General features: G+C 35.9%; 2 protein-coding genes across 5 annotated transcripts in view; one reads left to right on the top strand and one right to left on the bottom strand.

Annotated features, from left to right (window-relative positions):
- The window catches only part of CNGB3 (cyclic nucleotide gated channel subunit beta 3), a 60202-nt gene extending 57510 nt beyond the window's left edge, over positions 1–2692 (top strand). Inside the window, exon 18 of the mRNA XM_051776018.1 lies at positions 676–2692. Within this exon, the coding sequence (XP_051631978.1) occupies positions 676–909 (234 nt within the window). The 3' untranslated portion in view covers positions 910–2692. The remainder of the gene's footprint in view (positions 1–675) is intronic.
- A 1282-nt stretch (positions 2693–3974) lies between these two features.
- CPNE3 (copine 3) overlaps positions 3975–21508 on the bottom strand; it is a 47446-nt gene continuing 29912 nt past the window's right edge. For all 4 annotated transcript variants that reach the window (XM_051771627.1, XM_051771607.1, XM_051771612.1 and 1 more), the window contains 13 exons: positions 21254–21328; positions 20729–20800; positions 19842–19925; positions 18162–18251; positions 14795–14893; positions 12728–12814; positions 12098–12157; positions 11026–11159; positions 10518–10572; positions 10365–10416; positions 9587–9720; positions 8171–8407; positions 3975–6767 (listed from right to left, as the gene is read on the bottom strand). In XM_051771627.1, coding sequence (XP_051627587.1) covers positions 6657–6767; positions 8171–8407; positions 9587–9720; positions 10365–10416; positions 10518–10572; positions 11026–11159; positions 12098–12157; positions 12728–12814; positions 14795–14893; positions 18162–18251; positions 19842–19925; positions 20729–20800; positions 21254–21328 — 1290 coding nt within the window. In that variant the 3' untranslated portion in view covers positions 3975–6656. The remainder of the gene's footprint in view (positions 6768–8170; positions 8408–9586; positions 9721–10364; positions 10417–10517; positions 10573–11025; positions 11160–12097; positions 12158–12727; positions 12815–14794; positions 14894–18161; positions 18252–19841; positions 19926–20728; positions 20801–21253; positions 21329–21508) is intronic.

Genomic DNA, 21508 nt, shown 5'->3' with positions numbered 1-21508 from the left:
CGTAGCCCACACAGACAAAACTGATTAAATCTCTAATATATTGCACTTATGAGAAAACTGTTATTTTAACTGATAAAAAATAACTCCAACATTATACTATATTCTGAGAAATGAACCTGCTCAGTTCTACATATTTACCCAAAGTTGACAGAATCCTTTTCTTTACAGCTGAACTGGCTGGGGTTTTATTTAAGTTAAATAAAGAACTTACACAAATAATGACAACACTATGATTAGAGCAGAAACATTGCTCAGTTTAATGTTACTTGTGAACTTAATTGCAAATAGGCTTGGCCAAGGAACTGGGGCTGTGGCTAGTATGCCAAGATTTACGTAACACTTTTTCTTTCTCCACTAGTGTAAGTACATAAAGGAAGGCAAGACCTGAGGCAGGGTTCTGTGCCCCAAAACGGGCCTGTTCATCCTGCTGTATTAGTAAGAAGCAGATACTATCATTATCCACAAACGTTTCCTAGGTTTTACACTGATATTCTAATTCTGAAATTACATTTCTCATTTAGAAACTGATTCTCAAGCATCTAAATAGAAATTTACATATGTTGCATACCGTTAATCACAGTTGTCATGCTGTGCCTTTCCATGGTATATACAAAATAGAACTACTTCCAGAATTTCTTCTGCGGTATTGGAAAACATTAAACTTCTTGTTTCTAGGAAGCTAAAGCTGAAACAGAGACTAAGCCTAAAGAAGAGGAGAAGATGTCTGAGAAGCCCGCAGCCTCCTCTGCACCCCCTGCTCCAAAGAGCGAGCCAAAGGCAGATGCTAAGCCTGCAGTTATGCAGAGAGTAACCAGTAAGGAGTCTCTGATCATTAGTATGTCACCATCCCCCAGAGCAGGAGAAGGAGAGATCCTTAAAGTTGAAGTTAAAGAGTCACAAAAGAAATAGATGATGCCTTGGGCTCTGGCCCCATCTATTGTCTTGCTGAATTCAAGCTTCTGAATTCAGGGCTGGTGTGACTTTGCTTTTGGGTACAGAAGATAAAAGTAGAGACTACTCATGAGAAAAATCTACTTCAGTTCCTCTTCTTTCCCTCCTCTCCTGGCACAATGGGACAAATAATTTACATTCTTAACCTTGAGCCTGAAGAGAGAACTGGTGTCCTAGGAATTAAAGCTTAGATTGCATTTCAGGACAACTTGTTTCTTGTTTGATCCATCCTCTCCCTTTTCTCTTCCTCCATCTTGTTTCTGCTTCTTCTCTTCCCTCTCCTGTTTATCCTTGCATTCTTATTGCTGTTCCTGTTGCTCAATTTGCTCTTAACTGTTGCATGTACTCTTTTCTATTTTTTCCTCTGGTTTCCCACAGTTATCCTTTTCCTTGCTACTGCTCTACTGTTGCTGAGGGTCCTTATGTTTTTCTCTACCCTTCTCTCTCCTACCCTTATACTTCTAATAAGTGACCTGGATTTGTGACAAGCGTGGCTCAGAGCAGACAGCTGTGGTGCTGTGTGTTGGGATGTTTTAGCCTGGGACAGGGGACAATGTAACAAAACCATTGTCAAAAAACAAAATCACAAAATCCGCAAGGGGGAAGCAGATTGCAGAATTATTGCCAGTCCTCTGAAAGCATAAACATCTGCTCCAGTTGTCTTTGGCAAGTAAACATGGGAAAGACTTAGATAGTCCACCCCACTGGGCTGTTGATCTACACGCTTGATCTTCTCAAGGGGTTGGGCATGCTCTCTGAAGAGTACGCAGCTGATACAGCTAACAAGCTGAAGAACTTTGATATCTAAACTAGCCACTTCAAAAATAAAGGCTATTTTATAAAAAGCAGTATTTACACTTTCTGGCTTTGTGGTGTGTACTTTCAACCAATGCTCCAATTGTTCACCTACATCACAGATCTTGACCGATGGTGCAAAGTGAAACCCATGTCTTTTGGGGCTCAGCTATATCATACCTGTGAACTACAGGTTTTATGAGTGCCACAGCTGAGAGGGATACAGCCTCCTAACAAGGAGCTCCCACACTGTCAGCCTTCTGCATCAACTCATCATAGTGCCAGATGCAGTATTAAACAAAAGGCTGAAGATATGTTTAAATTTAATTCTCAATTACTTTTTTCTCTTCCATGGGTTCGCATCTCCTCTCTCTTGCTATCCCCTTTCAGACCTCATTGGATAAACAGTTTTGTGAACTAAAAACATAATGCAGAGGCTGAGCCAAGAAATTGTATGGGCAGGTTTCAGGGCTCCTCAGCTGACCAGCCAACCAAGGAATGCACCATGTCAAAATTAAGCATTCACTTTGCAGGCTATATATGACTCTGCAGGCTACACATTCTGTACATCTGTACTTTAGAGAAGTTGAAAGGCTTTAATCAAAGAAAAGGCTGGCAGCTCAGCTGGAAGTTTGCCTGAGCAAAAGCTGGGTGACTAAATTCTGTATGTTACTTATTCCACAAATGGAGAATTTGACATGATTATGACAAAAAAAGTATATGACAAAACCCCAAATCTCTTTCAAAAAAAAAGTTCTGCTGCATTAGCAGTGAGACGAACATTCCACTGCTATGTGGGAAGATCTTTATTTGTGTATTACTTGTTATTTAATACATAAAATGACATCAAAACAGAGGGAGAAAATTTAATGCTACATCATAAAGAATTACCCATCTATTGCACATCCAGGAATGACTCAATGAAATCTCAGAATCAGAAATATTGCAGAACTGTTTCACAAATGAGGTCCTCTATGAATAATAACCATCTATGAATTGATTACAATATATAGTTTCACTTTTTTTTTTTGAGATTTGTCAAAACATCATGTAAAAGGGAAAAACTGAACTCCTCATATTTTAACACTTTTATATTAATGAGTAAAGCTTGCTCTCATTGCAAAAGAATTTATTCCCTTCTGCCTACACAAATGTTACCAGGTAGCTTCAGACATTTTCTCTGCGGGTGTATTTAAGTTCATCAGTCCCAAAGTAAGGGCTGAGGCTGCAGCATCGAGCGCTACACTGCAGTGACAGAGCATCCCACAAATTGCTGCTTTGCTACAGCTCATAACTGCCCAGGATTGCAGGAAAGCCTGACAGTTCTGTCTGCATGATTACCAAGTTACACAGCTCTTGAGTTCTTTAGACCCAAAATCAGTGCAGAAGATTGTGGCCACACAGAAGTAACATCCCTCTGGTTTTCTCTGACATCCTACTTTTCTGTTGTTGGAGTTGTTGGAGTTTTCCCCTTCCCAAAATTCCTCCATTTTTAGGGGGTGGGCAGGGGCAAGAAGGTTCCATGAATCCAAGTTGCAACTATTTGTAGTGGCAAAAAGCCAGAAGGAATGACAAGAAAGGTCAAGATGTAAGCTGTAATAAATCCTTTCACAAACTAATTCTACCCTGGAGATTCTTGACTGGAGATTCTTGCCTTGGAGAAGCCAAGTGAATTACTCTAGTGCACTTAGAAGACACAACTCCCAGTTATCAAAATTGACTCAGGCTCTGTAAGGCATTGAATTCTGCTGCAACATTATGTCTCCAATATCTCTGTTTCCCAATAAAGTACCTCAGACTTCACTACACTTGAATGTAAAGAAACTGAAGGATGGAATAGGATGTTGTATTTGAAAAGTACAAATAATCAAATCTCCATGCCTCTCCAATTAAAATGTAGATGCTGTTCTGAAAAATTTTTTTGAAAACCTGATAATAATTGTATGAAATGGCATGCATGGGAAAACTGTAATGTGGCACAGAGCATGAAACAGTGACAGCTAAAACTGTCCAGTTTCAGAATATCTTCTTGCTAAAAGCCAATATAAGATGCTTTATAAAACAAAACATACACTGCAGAGTCATAACCACTAAATGAAAAGGCATTTTTCCTCATATCTGATGATACTTGTTATAAATCCGTGGCATAGTCACCACAGGAATCACAAAAGCAGCATTCAGCACTACGCAGAAAATGCTGAAAACAAAAGTACAACAAAACAGTATACTGAAATTATCATTTTAATGCATAGGGTATTGCAAATCAATTAACTTCATCAGAACTGAAATACATAGAAAAGTAAAAAAATTCTGGTTACAGATTAGCTCTCTGCTGTACATATTTATATTACGACCAATAAATGGTGAAAAGCATCCGATGACAAAGACTGCCATACATCACTTTTATCACAAGGTGGTGCCAGTGACCTACAAGCACATTCACTTTACAAAATTGATAGTATTTTGTCATTTAGCTTTTCGTTCTCAAGCTAATAACTCAGTTTTTACACGTAAAAATACATTAAAAATAATAATAAAAAAAAGGCAAAACAACACAGTAACTACCTTTCACTTTGACTCAATCTGCTGCATTTTTTGATTCAGAATATTGCTTCAGTCTACCTTGGAAGTTTTCAACAGGCATTAGCTGTACATCTCTAAGAGAAGTTATACCCGGAAAATGGTTCTTGCCACTATCAGATCTAAAACACTTATTTAAATGCACTTCCATGGCAACTTAAAACAGAATTGATAACAGAACTCAGATACATTATATTTTTGGCAGACAGCTCAGAGGAACTTCAGTAGTATCCTGTAATCCTATCAATAGTACCCATCCACTTCAGTTAATCTAGATAAAGCATTAATACTGCATCCAGTTAGCTCTGTACAGAGCAGGTAGTTGTGAAACAGTTTATTGTTCCAAAATCATACACTCTCAATTTGCAGCAGTGTGATTTAGGTTTATTATAACAACTTCCTCGATCTTAGTATTTTGTGTTGCATATTTGATATGGCAATTCCTTATAATTTATATATAAAATAGTAACAGATTTGCATTACACTGATAAAAAGATGATTATAGATTTTTTACATAAATACATGAATTACATTTTTTAAAAAAGAGCTTGACTTAATATGAAACACAATCTCTTCCTTTGTATTCCACTATTGAAAGCATTTAGGATCCCCTTCCACCAAGGAAAATAGAATGAAGATAACATATCCATTCATGATTGATTGATAACTGTCAATTATCTTGTATAAGACAATCTCAATACATACATCTCATATATCTTTCATCCATCAATGTTAATGTGAATTCAGATTTTTACAGGATTATATCTGTAAAAAAAAAAAAAAAAAAAAGAAACAAACAAAACCTACACAAAGCAGGTCCAGCAACCAAAAATCACATACACTGCGAGCTGGTAAGTCACATACATGATGACCTGGTGCAACCTTGAGTGTCCAAGTGTGCTAAATTTAGCATTAGTCCATTCTGTTCTTACATGAAATCAGTTGGATGCCTAACTCTAAACCACTTCAAATGTGAAACTGCAAAATTAACGTTCAAGATTGGCATTTCAAAGTGATAAATGTGACCTTTTACACCCACTTATGTTACACACAGTGACAGGATCAGAAGAAATCCTCAGCAAGCAGTATGCAACTGGGGGACAAGAAAGCTTCCACTAAGCAAACAACATGATTTACACTTGGTATAACTGATGAAAACTCAAGTCAACAAAATGAACCAGAAGTTTGTTTGCCCTAAAGAAATGCAGTATGATTATAGGATTAGGGCTTAGAGACTTGACTTTCTTATGTCTTCCTAAAGGGAGAGAAGAGGGAATATTGGCTTTTTTGTAGGCACTTTTCATTGGTAGGCTCATGAAAAAGCAGTGTGACTCAAAATATGACAAAAATAGATATAGGTAGCACTTTGAAGAACTGCCTTTGCCTGAAAATATACAGTCATAAATCAGATAAGAAACTTCTTAAGCAAAAAGTGGATTCCTGTTTCACAAAAAGTCTTTCAAAGATCAATAGTCATGACTGTTCTTTGGGGGGGAAAAAAAACCAAAAGAAAACCCTTACCAAAATAAAACCCAAAGTTTTCGTTTTCCAGTACACTCCACATTAAAACACATCATACAGCCCTTACAGTAGTAGCCTCTAAGGTCAATAGTATTCTTTTGAGATGTTTGAGGTTTACCTTGATTCATCCTAGTTATTCCCATACTACCATAAGAGAAGGCATACTATTAAAGAATATATACTTTAATGACTTCTTTGGTTGATGTTCACATAGCCCTGAATCCCAGGCACTGGCCAAAGGCACTGAAGTGGTAAATGTGAAGCCAGTGTGCAAGGAAGGCCTTAATGCTCTGAGGCACTTGTCTGATCATGAAACTCCCGTGACAAAATTTTGTTATAGACACAGAAGCCTGAAATATTCCAGATTTGTTCAAGCACATGTTTTGGTGGGGATATACCCTCTTTTCTATTTCAGATTGGTTTTATGATCACTGAGAAACTGCAGTACTCAGTGCTGACTCCACACAAAAGTAACTGAACACTCCCACTGGCCATATTTATCAAACAGGCAGCTCTTCCACTTTCAGCCATTCTCCCTCTTCTCTCTGCATATTCAACCTCTTTTTTCCACTCTTAGTTTTCAAAATAAAATGCATCCATGTAAGCACTATCTCTCAAATCAACAGCAAATATTAACACCATTATAATTTTGGCCCTTAAAAGGCACACTTGGCAAAGTGATTTCTAGCTAACAGACATTACCATACAGAGGCATTGTGTACATGTACACAGAAGTATCTTGAGAACTAAAGCCTGTGGATACAGCAAGCAAAGCAAGCATAAAGTCTCAGGTCCTCTGCTCAGCCCATTCACTTCGCAGCAGGATTGTTAGGAGGTTGCAGTTTGTAGGTGCTGAAGTAGTTCACCACTTGCTGAGGGACTTCTGCCAGGACACACTGCGCCAGTGCTTCTTTTGGAGACTTATAAAAAAAGAACATCAAGTTTCAGTTTCCACCAGTTGTTAACAGAGATGCTAAGACAAGTAATAAGCACCTCCACTACTCGGCCAATTTAAAGTCTGACGTTATACAAAGGACTCTACACAGTGCCCTTGTGTGACAGATGAAAGCTTCTCTGATGTCTTTACCTTCTCACTCCTGTTACCAGAAATCAGATGGCTTGTTTCACCAAAGTAACAAGAGCTGAGTGCACAAAAGGCTGCCATGTCTGAAGGTACCTTTTTTCATATGAAATATACAGTGCAGACATCAGATTCCAGCCATGTAAACATACTTCCACTATCTGATTAAGATGACCCTTCAGGGACTTGTCTAAATCTGCAATTTTTTCACCAAGTTTCAGCCACAGTAACTGTATTTATTATCAAGCAGTTCTTCTGGAGATACTGTTTTTACTGTAAGACTAAGTGTATGGGGGAAAAAAATCCCTTTTTCTAGAAAATGAAAGCATTTGAATATATAAATTTATACTGAATATGGATGCTAGGTAATCTTAACCCAAGTGCATTTTTTGGTAAGCATATTCTATATTGATTTTGCTCTCCTTCTTCGTTCAGTTTGCCTTGAGTTGTTCTGAGATTAAACAATGAACAGGTATCAAAAGTAAAAACAAAAACACAAAGGCAAAATAAGATGTAAGGAGTATTAACAGGATTAGTATTAAGACACAAAACAAAATTAGAACATATTACTATAGAAACAAAATTATTGATCTTCCCCATCCTGAGGAAATTTTGGTGTTTTTTATTTTAATCAACAGTTTCAAACCATATGACATTTAAAAGTAGTCCTCAGTTAGCCTTCACATATTTTAATGGCTTTTACAGAAATTAAAAAATGTCAGGAGCCCGTTCTTTTATCACTTTTTTTTTGCATATTTGCTTCAATGAAAATGAAAAGTATCATCATTACTGATTATGACCTCCCTGATTCAGCCTTGAATTTTAACACTGCACTAAAATGTGAGACTAAGACACATTCACAAATGGGCATCCACTAGAAAAAAAAATTACCATAAGAACAAAACCACAGTAAGTTCTTTCTCCCAAATTAAAAACACATCCATTTGTTTAATCAAGTCTGAGAGAGTTTTACAAAGGTCGTTTGCCTGCAGCAACTAGTCAGAAAGGTACTGCTGGGACCAGAAACAGTCTTTATAAAGACAAACCAGCTCACCTAATGGAAATTCTACAGATGTTGAAGTCTTCTGCTCTTTGTTTGTTTTTCTTTTTTACCATTTGATAAAGATTTATTTCAGAGTTCATCTTGGAGACACTACAAAAGCTTAGGACTATATGTAGGATATCCTAGCAAACTCAGATACCCCTATAATATTTATTAAGTATAACATTAAGATTACTTACATTTTGGAACTTCCGGAACGGCACAAACTGAACAATGTCTCTGACAGCTGGTTCTCCTGATGAGGATCTAAGAACTCCATCGTCACCATCAAGAAACTCCATAGCATCGAAGTCTGCTCCTCCAACACCGACAATGATAATGGACATGGGCAATTTTGAAGCATTAACTATGGCAGTTCGAGTTTGATCAAGGTCTGTTATCACACCATCCGTTATGATCAGAAGTATGAAGTATTGCTGTCAATCAATAAACAACGTGTTATGGTAAAGAAATAGCAAACATCTAGGCAAGTACACTTAGAAAAATGCACATACAGACTACATACTGTTGTTACTTCGAGCACATTCAGTGCACTCACTGAATTTTACAATCAAACATCTAAGTTATAGTCAGGTTTCATCTGTACGGTCTGAAGAAATTTTTAGGGACAACATAATCAATCTTTTAAAGGAAGTAATTTTTAAAAAGAAGTCATCTTTAAACAGTCACCTTCCAAAAACCCAATGGTATCACCCTTCTCCTCTTCAAAATCCCCACATAAACCAACAGTTAACCTCTTTTCCAATTATTTTTCCTGAGATAGAAGGCAGTTTATTGAGGTTTTGGACAGATAACGCCCGTAAAACTTGTTTCCCCTCTGGTGTATCAATACCTTTATGAAACGCTATCCTTGACTTCATTATAGCATCCTGAAAATACTAAACCACACCTTTTTGTGCTGAAAAAACATCATGGCCATTTTCAAATTCTTTCAATCACATTTTCTAGCTGCTTTATGAAGTTTACTACCAAGGTATCTGTCTGAGACTGAAATGGTTAATGGCTTAAACACTGTCATGATCACCCAAAGACACTTGTCCACTGTAGAAAACTGCAAAGAAACAGCTGCTCATCTACAGAAGCCCACTCCTCCCTGAATATGCCTACTAATTTGGACAGTGAAAGGACCTAAAGCTTTAGAGTACAGATAGTTAATTATCTGTGTTGGTACATAGGTGTCAGGAGCTTTATCATCCATTTCTTTACTGCCTTAGTTAACTCTCTCTCAGCTACCTGATGTGAAACAAGATCTAGCTGATTTTTCTCAGCTGAGATTAAATCACTCTTTTGTGTGTAAAGGCTTAAATTAGACTTTAACACCTGTATAGTACTGCAAGAACTTTGAACAGACGATACCATAAAGATATTGTGCATTTTTAAGTTGATATTTCAACTCTGAAGAGTTAATTTAGTTAATTTATGAGAGGGTTATTGTGTACAATCTGCAAAAAAACAGTAGCTTTCATCTTGTTTTAAGAGTAACAAACACTAATTCACAAGGCAAATGACCAGCTGTTGAAACAAGATTAAAGGAGAAAAATAGAAGGGAAATAAAAAAGTAAGAAAAAATACACATGGCATGATAAAGAACTTACAGATGCTGTTTGCTGTTGTGTAGCTGCAGCAGCAAATCTTGCCACATGATTTATAATTGGAGAAAAATTTGTTGGTCCATATAACTTCACTTGAGGAAGACAAGCCCGATATGCATCAACAATGCCTTGGATCCCTAGAGAACAGAAATGGATCATATTTTTTTTTTCATATTAGAACTGGGACATTTTGAAGCACTCAATCTACCTAAAGCTGTATAAATTACTTAACTCAAGAGATAACACAAAGATTTAAAACTAACCATGATGAAAAAAATAAGTGATTCATGAACAATGGAGACTTTCTGCTTAACCAATGCTTAAGGACCACATATAACATGAATGGCTTTACGTGAACAGAAAGGCCAAATACTGTATGCTGAAGTGCATGTAACTGAATTACAACAGTTCTCTTCACCTGGCAGCTTGTGGTAGTTAGTAGTGTGACCAGAGACACCACACTGAACAGGCATTAGCAGCATCACACTCAAACCAGAACACTCCACACCAGCAGTGAAATACAGTAGCTTGACAACACGAGAGAACTGTTCCCAGCCCTGTGCCCCAGCTGTTTAAAACACTTCTTTCACAAATCATTACAGAAGACAGATGCAATGCTATTTCTCATAACTAGGAAATTGGTCATATAATTGTTTCCTGCCACATGATTAAACTAATTATGTAATTAGAACCGCATGCTTCAGTTCACTTTTCAAGAGTTTTTATCCCTTCACCTTAGCCATTTCATTCTCTAGGTCTGATCTTACTTTCTCAGACTTACCACTACAGAATGGGTTTGAAGGATTAAAATTGATTGGGAACTCATGAGACACCTGTCAATACACAAAAGACATAGTCAGGACTGTATATACAGTCTCCTCCTGAAGTAAGTTCTTTCAGCTATCTTAGGTAGTGCATTTACATATTCCATTACCTGAAAGGAAGGAGGAATTTGTGCACCAAACCCAAAGGCTGGAAACATCTTATCTCTAAAACAGCAATTTTAAAGAAAATTAAGTCAGTGCCTTCCTTTAAAAGCTGTCATAGTTCAGTAAGTTTCACTAACAGTGCTACTTTTCATCACTAAAAATGCTCTTTATTAAGAGGCAAAATTAAAAATGGAAGTTCCCCCTTCTAATTGTTGCCAGGACCAAAACTAGTCTTTAGCACCAAACTAGCAAGAATGAAATAATTTATTTAAATCAATGCTGCTCTTTACATCACAGACGAAAAGCCTTGCTTGTCTGCTGTAAACACAAGTTTATGCCTGTGATTATATGATTGTGCAGTGATTATTATTTTTAGCTCTATATTTTAGCTCAACAGTTTCATTCCAATATATCTGCAGGCACCTTCAACACTGGTTTATAAACTACCATCAAAATCTATATATACCTTAAAAAAAGGCAAAAAAAAGGCCTAAATAAAAATTTAACACTTACGCATCATAATCCTGAATGACCATTCCTACAGACCAAATGGCTGTCAGGTATTCATTAACTCCATTAGGGCTGAGGTAATGCAGAGAGTCCGGAGAGCGAGGGTCTCCATTGGAGCCTGTAAAATCTATCCCCACCTGTCAAATGTAATATTTAAGTCTGATTGCTGTTAGAGCTAAAATTATTTTGCATGCCTCTGGCAAAGCCAAAGTGAAAATCATGGAACAGTTGAAAACAGTCCTTAGGAGGACATCTACAAATCTAACAGGCACAACACTTAGATTCAGCTTTCTTGAATATTAACACTCTTAAAACAATGTCACTACAAAACCAGCAAAAGCTCTGCATCTCTTCAGAAGGGCTGAAACAACTTTCATCTGAATCACAGAATCATAGAATGGGTTGGGTTGGAAGGGACCAAAAAGATCATCTAGTTCCAATCTGCCTGCCATGGGCGGGAACAGCTTTCACTAGACCAGGTTGCTCAGACCTCCATTCAACTTGCCCTTGAACACTTCCAAGGACAGGGCATTTAGAACTTCTCTGGGCAACCTGTCAGGTTTTCACTGTGTTTACTTTCAGTTACTATTCACGGCAGCTCTTCAAAAGCTGGTAAATTAATTTCATTCTGTATCTTGCTACATACATCTTTCCTCTCAGAAGTACAACTAGTCAGGCACCACAGAAGCCCAGAGTTCTCTCTCTGACTTCAATGGGTCTTCTCTGCTTTGGTGATGAGGCTTATTACTAGGGTGAAGACATCTCACTGTTATTTGTGCTACATTTGGTTCACAAATTACATAATTTAAGGGTCCTAACCCATATGATGACCTCTGTATGTTGCTTTCAAAGAACTGTAAATTTCTCCTTGGTTTCCATCCACACAGCTTAGCTAGTTCCTAACAAACATAACTACAGGTACTTTGTGCCATACGTAAAGAAAATATTTCTCTCTAAACACAGTAGATGCACTCTGGCAAAATACAATCATCAAATGAAGAGCACAGGCAATCGATTCTGTACTTCAGTCTGTTCCAAAACCCAAAAGCCACTTCATATAAATGACTTAACTTACTGTGAAATTCAGCTGACACCCTCCCATGATGTAATCAAGGAATGTGCATTCTACAATGATCTAAAAATAGAAGAGAGAAATTTTGTTTTTTTCAATGGGAAAAAACCAGCAAGTATTATTGCAGCAACTTCTGAGGTTCTAGATTTGTTATCTTTACCATGAAAAGCACTAGTTTTACTCTATAGCTATCCTACCCACCTGCTGCAATGATATCAGCAGCACGTGCCAGCATTCACTCAGTGCATCAGAATCAAGCCTTTTACAAAATTACAGGTAGACAACAAAGCTGCTCCAAAAAGACTATCGTTTATAAAACAACATATGACAGAGTTACACAATTTTAATTCACCATAAAACAGTGAGTTGGGAAATGCAGAGGTTAAGGAATGACCGTACAAACTGGTAAGTGACCTTTGCCATAGAAATGGCATCTTCAAGAGAAAGTGTGTGACATGGGAAAACGTGATTCAGCTGTCAATTTGTCTCCTTATATCAATCAGTCCCTTAAATACTTACTGTGTCTGGAACTCACAGACATTTTAAAGTTTCTTACAGTTTGAAGGTGAAGAGATATTAGATGAGAGTTGTTATGCTTTAAAACACAGAGTCATACCAGAATATATTACTGACCTCACAATGCTTAACGCTCACAATGCCAGAGTTTTTATAGTTTTTTTTCTTCTGTCTTTTCTTTTCATTGATGCACTCAAATTCAACCTGCATGAATGCAAATAAATACAACAAAGGCGCTATAATATCATTTATGCAACAAATTTAATAATCCTTTATTCTAGGACTGGTACTTTGGGCTTGCATTAAAAATGCAGTTCATTTCACAATCAAGCAAAATTAAACCCAGCCTGCCCAATATCAGCAAGGGAAAAAAAATCATTATCAGGACAGAAATCCTCTCTTACTCAAAAGGTTAGTAATATGTTTGTTTGGACAAAGAAATTCTGTACTATTTTCTCTCTGAGGATTCTGCTAACAATTTGCCACTTGGTAAAGACATGGCAAATCAAGCAAAGCATCACTGTTTCCAGCAGCTGGGGTAGTAACATATGAAATAAGAATTATATGTTTAAGTTTTCCAAAATCACTCGTCGAGGCTTCATCAACTAAACCAATACCTTAACAATAGACAGCTAGCCAGGTTAAGCAGCTCCTGCCCTCATCAATGCTGCGTGATGGCACAATGCAGCGTGTCTGGTTCATGAACAGCCTGAAGCAGTATTCTAGACATGCCTTCTGGCTCACTGACAGGAACAGGTTCTGCTGCTTGGCTTAAGTTAATTTTTTACAAAGAGAATTTGCAACTGGTTTCAAGTGAAAAAAATGCACTAACAAGTCCAAGACTCGAGAAGTCTACATGCCTCTGCTTACCCTCTTTTTTTAGACATTTCACCACCAGCATCATTTCTATGTGATGGAAATTGTCTTTCAGGGACTTGCTTTTGTACTATGTCATTTGGTGAGGTACTCACTAGTAACAGACACACAGCAGCATTGAGAATCCTTCAATTACATTTTATAATCCTCCAACCAGAGTTTGCTAACAGGATGCTTGGGGAAAAGATACACCTTACAGGAAGGAGAAAAAAACTCCACACTAAGAACAGCAATTCTCCAGATAATTAAAAGCTTCCCATCCCTTTCAGGCATACAAGATCAGTTTTTTCAGCAACTGAGGATACAGTCACATCTATGCTTGCCTCAAGTACACTTGAAGAAAGTTGTGCCAAATCTCCCATAGGTGCAACTGATGTCAGAATTCTGGGAGTAAACAAAGATCACACTTGGGGTATATAAAGTCAAGTTCTAATGTGCATTAGAAATATTTTACAGACAACAAATTAATCAGATCACACATGATTAGAGTAGGTATGGCCACAGTTCTTATCAAAACAACTTTCTTAAGTCATTTCCAAAAACAGCACAGGTACAGATTATAACTTAAAATATCTCTTATTTAAATTCAAAAGAGACTGCACCTATTATGGTATTAGGGGTGCAATAAAAATCGATATTTGTATTCTCAAGGAGCCTTTACACAACACACTTCACACTGCACAGGAATTCACTACCACAGCTTGAAAACAAGTACGTGCTTTTATGTCAAGGTGGTTATGCTAACTTTTGTCTTCTGCATGTAAACCCTGCCTATTAAAAGGTTTGCAAATTGTTATAGTCTGTAGGATCAGGAAAAGCAATATTACTTTAAAGAAGAGCCACCTAGACTAACACATTCAGTTGCATTTTTGTGCAGTGGCATAAATACTGATTTTTTTCATATTCATCAATGTATGCATGATAACTGATAAGTGCCACACTTTTAAAATAATTTTCAGTAAAACCTGAAAATAACAGTACAAACTTTGCCCCTTAAACAGTAGTTAAATTTGTGCTGCATTCTATCTTTTGACAATCTAATTTTTTTTTATTTCTGTATTTTTATGATTAGTGAAATTTGTATTGATGGTTGGGTATTTAGCTATGTAATACAAAAAACTGTAACCAAGATATTAATCCTAGGAAAATCGATGTATAATGTAAATGATGATTTGGCCTCAACTACAATAGCAGTAGTAGCCTAACACAACTTCAACACCTGCAAGTCAGATGACATAAGTTTTGCTCCAAAATGACTAAAACATCTTATCAAGAACACACAGGCAGCTTAGACTATGTAAGACTTACAGGTGAGGACCGAGATGCTTCCTTCAGTTTTGACATTGTCGTTTGAAAACTTCCTATGAGATCATGAGACCCATCATTATCATAGTCATAGCACTCAACCTAGAAGGAAGCAATAGTGTTAGTAACAGATATGGCCCTACAAAGCCAGTAAACACTGCAAAGGTAAACCTGAACATTCAAAACATTCTTATTTTTCTTACATCACTGAGTTTTTCCTCCCATTGAAGTCTAAGAACTGCACAGAGTTGCATTTAAAAAGCACAGGTTAAGACTGAGTAAAAGCCAATACACTCAGTTTCAGATTTAATCTTCTACTCAAGTGAAAGAAAGACAAGAAAACTACGTAGTGTTGTATGAGCAAGTAACATCAATTATATTGAACTATGCTTTGACAGTGATGGGGTGTTAGGAAGAGTAGGAAAACAACATAGGGTTTTTTTTACACTTATCATGCATCTGAGCATCCAGCTAAAAAATTAGTAAATCAGTTATTTTGCAATCATGAGATTTTTAGTAACACTTTTATACTACTTTATTAATCCACAAAATAACTCAGAATTTATAAGCATATGAAGGTTCAGCCCTAAATCTAGAAACAATATTTGATTTTTTTTTTTAAGATTAGCAAATTTAAACAGTGGATCTGTTAAAACTATGATCCCCATTTCCTGGATCTGAACATCAACTAAAAATCTCTTTTCCTGTGTTAAGAGTTTAATGCTAAGCTTTACTATTCAATCAATGTATCTTTTAACAGCCCAATCTACCAAAGAAAGCAGAAGAAATGAAAAGTAGACTTCTTTCCTCTTTAAGAATGTGATCCAACTGCATTTCTATATAAAAAGCTGGTTATTTATCTATAAAAGCACATGCTAATTCCACCCACTTCTGACATTTTATTTCAGTTCAGCAACACAGACATGCTAGTTAGTCACAGAAAAAGTATTAAAATAATTTAATAATGATGATAAATAGTAACAATAATAAATAAAGAGTCAAAGTAGGAATCCCACATTATTTGGAATCTAAACAAACTTCAAGAAAAATTGTCAGAGTATGTACGCTTAAACCAAACAGCTATTTTCATGTCCATGTTCCAAGACTGAAAATATTGTACCTTATGTTCAAGAAACAATTTAACCGATTACTTGAACATTTCGGTTAGCAATAAAAAAGTAAAACAAACAACTTCAACATACCCTTGAGCTTCTGAAAGAAATTAAGTTTCTGAAAACAAACAGTAATGTTGAAGTACAAAACATGATGTATAGATTGGGAGTTCTACTGCACGGAACATGCCTGTTGCAGTTTGCACTACTCCTACAACATTTTGAATGCACTAATAAATAAATGCATGCACATGCACTGAACAGCAACTTAAATCTCATAAAAACCAATGGACTAATTAATGTTCATAGCAGATGCTATGTAAATTCTTCTGAATGACATAAATTATGCCCATCAAATATTCAGCCAAGTGCTTCAGAATCTGAAATTTAAAACTGAAGACAATTCCTGAGCCAATAGTTAGGACACCTGTTAGCACAGTTAGTAGTTATTTCTTTTTTGTTTCAAGGACGTCAAAGTTTGTTTTGCTTGACATATTTGACCCATCTAAGCCAATTTTTAATACTTATTCCAGACAAGAGAGAAACTTTTTTTCCATGTATGTTCCCCTGGACACACAATAGTGCTATGGAACCATGTGATAAAATTGCACGTATATATTTTTCCCAGCAGAACTAGGCAGCTTGCTCCAGATGAAAGGCTCACATTTTCAACACACAAAAACTTCACTGAGTGCAAACACACTCACATGGAACACAAAAATGAATCCAGAAGATGAAGAATTACCTTGGTTTGTGCATTGCTGGGGATACACAAACTAAGACATTAAAGAGGTGAAAAGCCACTCATGGAAAAATTGCAGGTTTTACTTACTATGACAAACAGCCCATTACGCATGCAACTGTGTGCACATAAAAGTGTTAAAAGTACTGTTTAATCCTTCAATAACATTGTAATACAATTCTGCATTTTAATGTTTGAAGTGATAGTTCCTGAATTTCTAAGTCAAGGCATAATCCTACTGCTGTCTGCAAGTCCACTATTCCAAATCAAGTCTATTTCCTCCAGACAAAAACCTACACTTCTGAGGTAAAATGTGACAAAACAGACTTTATTAAAATGATGGCAGAGCTGAGAGTAACTCTTTATACATACATTTAGATTAATGGTCTATACTTCTAATATGGCTGCTTATTGAAAAAGAAAAATATATTTACAGTATACAGAGATTTAAGAGGTGTCATAGCTATTTTGGGGAAAAGGGAAGTGGAAATGAATGAGTGAGAAAACACAGAAGCAGTAAGGGAAGCAGGTTCTGGACTTGTAAAGTTGCTTATTAGTCTCCTCTATAAATATGTATTTAAATCCATCTAGATGCTTGTAACACCCACATCCCTGTGGTTGCTAAGCATTTTCCAGGACTGCCTCAAGTCATATGACTAATATCTGCCACATGCAAATCATGCTCTCAGTTTTCCTTCCCAGAGGAAGAACAGCAAGTATAGTGATTTGTTTCATTTGGGTTTTTTGTTTTCTTTTTCAAATGCTAAAATATTAGATTTCCAACATAAAGAGCTTAAATGGCATTTTGATTGGTTATTTAGCTTCAATTCCACCCCTAAAGGGGATTTCTGAACAAAAACAGTCAGAAGCTAAATACAATTTATTCAAGATGAAATTTAAAGATACAAAGCACTAAAGACCAGCCCTGGTAGAACTATCACTTCATAGGTTGGTTCATTTTCTGACAGAAAGTCCAGTTTTATATGAGGAAAAAAACGTTGCTAAAACTGGTATTCATAAATTATATCTGGTCCACATCTGTTATGCCTGGTATATTAGGCAGTAAGTATATTAAGAATTTCATTAGTGTTACCTGTTGCACCAATAACAAAGTATTACAAGATCCATTACATAGAATAAAGCATATACTAGCCTTTACCATGCATCTTTTACTATACAATATCTGAACACCACCAATATTGGTTGATGCAATGCTACAACTATACAACCAAAATAAGAAACTGAATCAGACATTTCAAAGATACTTGTGTTCAACTGTCTGTTTCCCAGACTTTCAAAGACCAACTTCTACCAGATAATGCTTCACAAATGCACATAGTTTGCTTCCCCCCCCCTCAAAACATGCAAGTGTACCTGTGACTTTGAAATAAGAAACCTAATACTTTCAATTAAACTTGAAACAAAAAGAAGCAATAACTAGAATAACACATTTTCCCTTTATTATAAATTCTCATTTTTAATGCATTAATTTATACACACATTTAATACACATTACCTTGATTGACTTATCCATGTCACTGTAACATAGAGAATTGAGAGAGATTTTAAAGGGCCTCCAAACAGGATTCAGGTTATTTTTAATGACCTGTTAAAAAAAAAAGGCCAGAACAACACTGTTCAGAAGACTGGAAGGTAGTCATCAGAATGGGTCATACCTTCATGCCATGACTTTTGTATGCAAAAAAGCAGTTGACTAATGCTGCTGTCAATGCACTCTGAATCCTAGTATATAGTATATAAACAAACTACTTTTAATATGCAATACTATCATTCAAAAAGAGATGGTCTTTTTCAGCTCTGTATTTTTCTAGACTTCCCTGTCAACTACTATATCCTTCAGACATTACACTGTAAAAAAATAAATTTATCTTCATATAAATAGATATTGGTTGTTTTCTTTTAATAAACACACATATATACATACACATATAAAGGCATGAGTTACCAAAAAAAGCGTGGAACAATATCACACTGGAATTTCTGAATACATCAGTGCTCTGGAGGTTGAAATTCACCTACTGTTTATTCTGAAATGCCATTTATGGAAATATTTCCTCAAGAAATTCATGGTATAGTAAATAGAAATGTGAATGAGGACAAAAGGCCTCTCAAGCTGAACGCTAAATAAGTGTTATTTACAAATACTGAAGTATCTTCAAAATTTATCACCTGGTAAGTATCTGTAAATATACCCAATACACCAAATAACAATCTTATAAAGAACCAGAAACTACACACAACATGCACTACTTGATTAATAATACCTAACAATAGTAATACTTCCAACACTGTAGGAGTGCTGAGAAAGAAATCTCTCTCTTGAAAATGAAAATAATAAAAATAATAGTTAGTACCAAAAAGAGGTTTTTTAAATTGGTAACATAAAGAACTAATCCACTAGGCTAGAAAACAAATTCTAGATTTATTACTGAAATTGGTGACTGAAATTCTCATGGAAAAGACACAGCTTAAACAGAAGAACCACCTCATGAGAGAAACTATTTTTAGAAGTCTGACACAAAAAGGATTTATACTTCCTCAATATTCATGCTTCAAAATGAATATGGTCATCACTTCCAATGTACTTCAGCTGTGATTAAGCCCTGAGCTTCCCCTACAGTCAGATATTTTGAACCTGCTCTTACCCTGTCAGTTGTTGTCACTGGACTACTATACGTCCTCCTGGGTGAAGGGCTGCTGCTGCTCAAGCACATTTTCCCTCACCCAGCATTCTCCTTGGCTTGCCCTTGCTATGCAAGCATTCAGCACAATTACTTCCATTAGTAAACTGTACAGCCAGGTGACACTGGCATGAATGCCTAAGTCCTACCCCAGCACTGGGTAGAATGGAGACAAATATCCCTGTATGAGTGTGCAGTACCTTTTCAAAACACTTGTTTTCTCCCAGATTGCCAAAAGTTAAATAAAAAAAAACCAAGTATTTTCTTTTCAAATAGGATAGCATAAATCAAAATCAGAATAATGAGAATAAGACAGATTTTTTTCTATGAGAAAAAAAAAACAACAGTGAAAGAGCTAATGCAATTTCTAACTGGTCTGCATGTCAACTCCCAGGTCATTCATTTATTTATGTAAGGCACTGTATCTTTAGTGCTGTAACACACGGGAAATCAAATAACTTTAGTTTCTTGGTTGTTAACTGAAAATATCCTACCTCTGTTCTGTGAACCATCACCCAGCTTCCATCTCCAGTCTGCTTGTGGAATTCCAGATAAGGATCTGACTTTCCAAAAAAATCCTGTATTTAAAGAACATGCAATTATCTCAGAATAGCCTGTAGAACGAATACCATTAAATGCTAGTTAAAACACACTTCGGTTAAGAAAAAGTAAATTCAGGGAATAAAAGCTTTAGATGAAGAAATACAAGTCTGATTATATTACCACTTGAGAAAAAGAGAAAGAAAATGGGGCATGTCCTTCAATTTAGGATAAAAGTGTCCACATACCAAATACGTGACAGTTCAATTAAAAGAATACTTGTAACTATTACAATGGATAGATAGGAAATTAAGGATTTCATCCAGTTCAAAAGAAGTATAATCAAATCAAAAGGCAAAAATAAAAATATTTTTTCAATTTTCTTTCTAATTTTGCTTTATAAGTCTTTCTAAATACAGTAATTTTAGCCAGCCCCAATATATTTAATGTAACAAATTTATACACACCAAGTACACTTTTTACCATTTATTTCAGAGACATAACAGGTAACCATTTATATAGCTATTCAAACCAAGGGATATACCAAAACTCCCTTATATTTATGAATAAATGTAAAGATTTACATCTAAATGGGAGCATGTTGTTCATGGACTATCCCTGCAATGCACTTTTCCTACTCAGAAATACATTATAATTCATTTCAAAACAGTCAATGAAATTACTCTGTGGCAATCTTTCTTCAATTTTGTTTTTAGCCTAAGAAATATCTTAATGGATTTTATTATTTAAGCAAAAATGAGAATGAAAACTTAAATGTTTCCTGCTTTGACAAGATTCTGATTTTACTACTTTATCAAAGAAACAGCAATCATTTAAATACCTTATTGTCCAGTTTCCTTGCTTCTACTTCCAATACAACCACCCTGTTATCCTTCACTTCTTCTGCTGTAATCTAGGTAGGTAAACCAAATACTTTTTTTTCATTGAGGAACTACACAGTTTTATCATATTCACAACATTCCTACAACAGCTCCATTAAAAAAATAATGTTTTCTCACAAATGAAGCATAAAAAAATGAGAGAGAGGAACAATTTCATTTGATATTGGGATTCCATGCCATTTATTTACCATAGATGATGGCACTGACAAAGATATTCCCCAAATAGTAGCAGAGCAGATGCCCTAATTATTTTGATGCATGTGATGGGACTTATAATAGAGAGGGTGGGCTGCTATTGGATGACAAAGTTATATTAGTGGAGGGAAAAAACCACTTTACAATATTTTTTACAGCACTATAGAATAGACACATGGTGTCAAAGCCGCTAATCAACCAACTAAAAAACAACCACAAAAACATTTAAGGATAAACTCTGAAGAGATTTATTTCCTTAATTGTCTTACCATAATGCTTCCTCTTCCAGCAGGTTTGCCATTTTTAAGTACTAACGGTTTAGTTAGAGTCCTGCTAGAAACTATCTGCCAAGACAAAATTTCAGTATCAAGCATTACTAATGCATTTCAATAGATTTTCAAAGGAATGAAATGAAGTAGTGAGGTATTTTCATTTTAAGAATTTTTCCTTTATCCTGAAGATGGAAGCATTGCATTTACTTCCCATAATCTTCTATAAATAAACAGGTAATAGCTGACACACTT

The sequence above is a fragment of the Manacus candei genome, unplaced genomic scaffold (genome assembly GCF_025592945.1).
Source record: "Manacus candei isolate 608988 ecotype Guabito, Panama unplaced genomic scaffold, ASM2559294v1 h1tg000008l, whole genome shotgun sequence".
Lineage (NCBI taxonomy): Eukaryota > Metazoa > Chordata > Aves > Passeriformes > Pipridae > Manacus > Manacus candei.
This window is presented reverse-complemented; position numbering and strand designations above follow the sequence as displayed.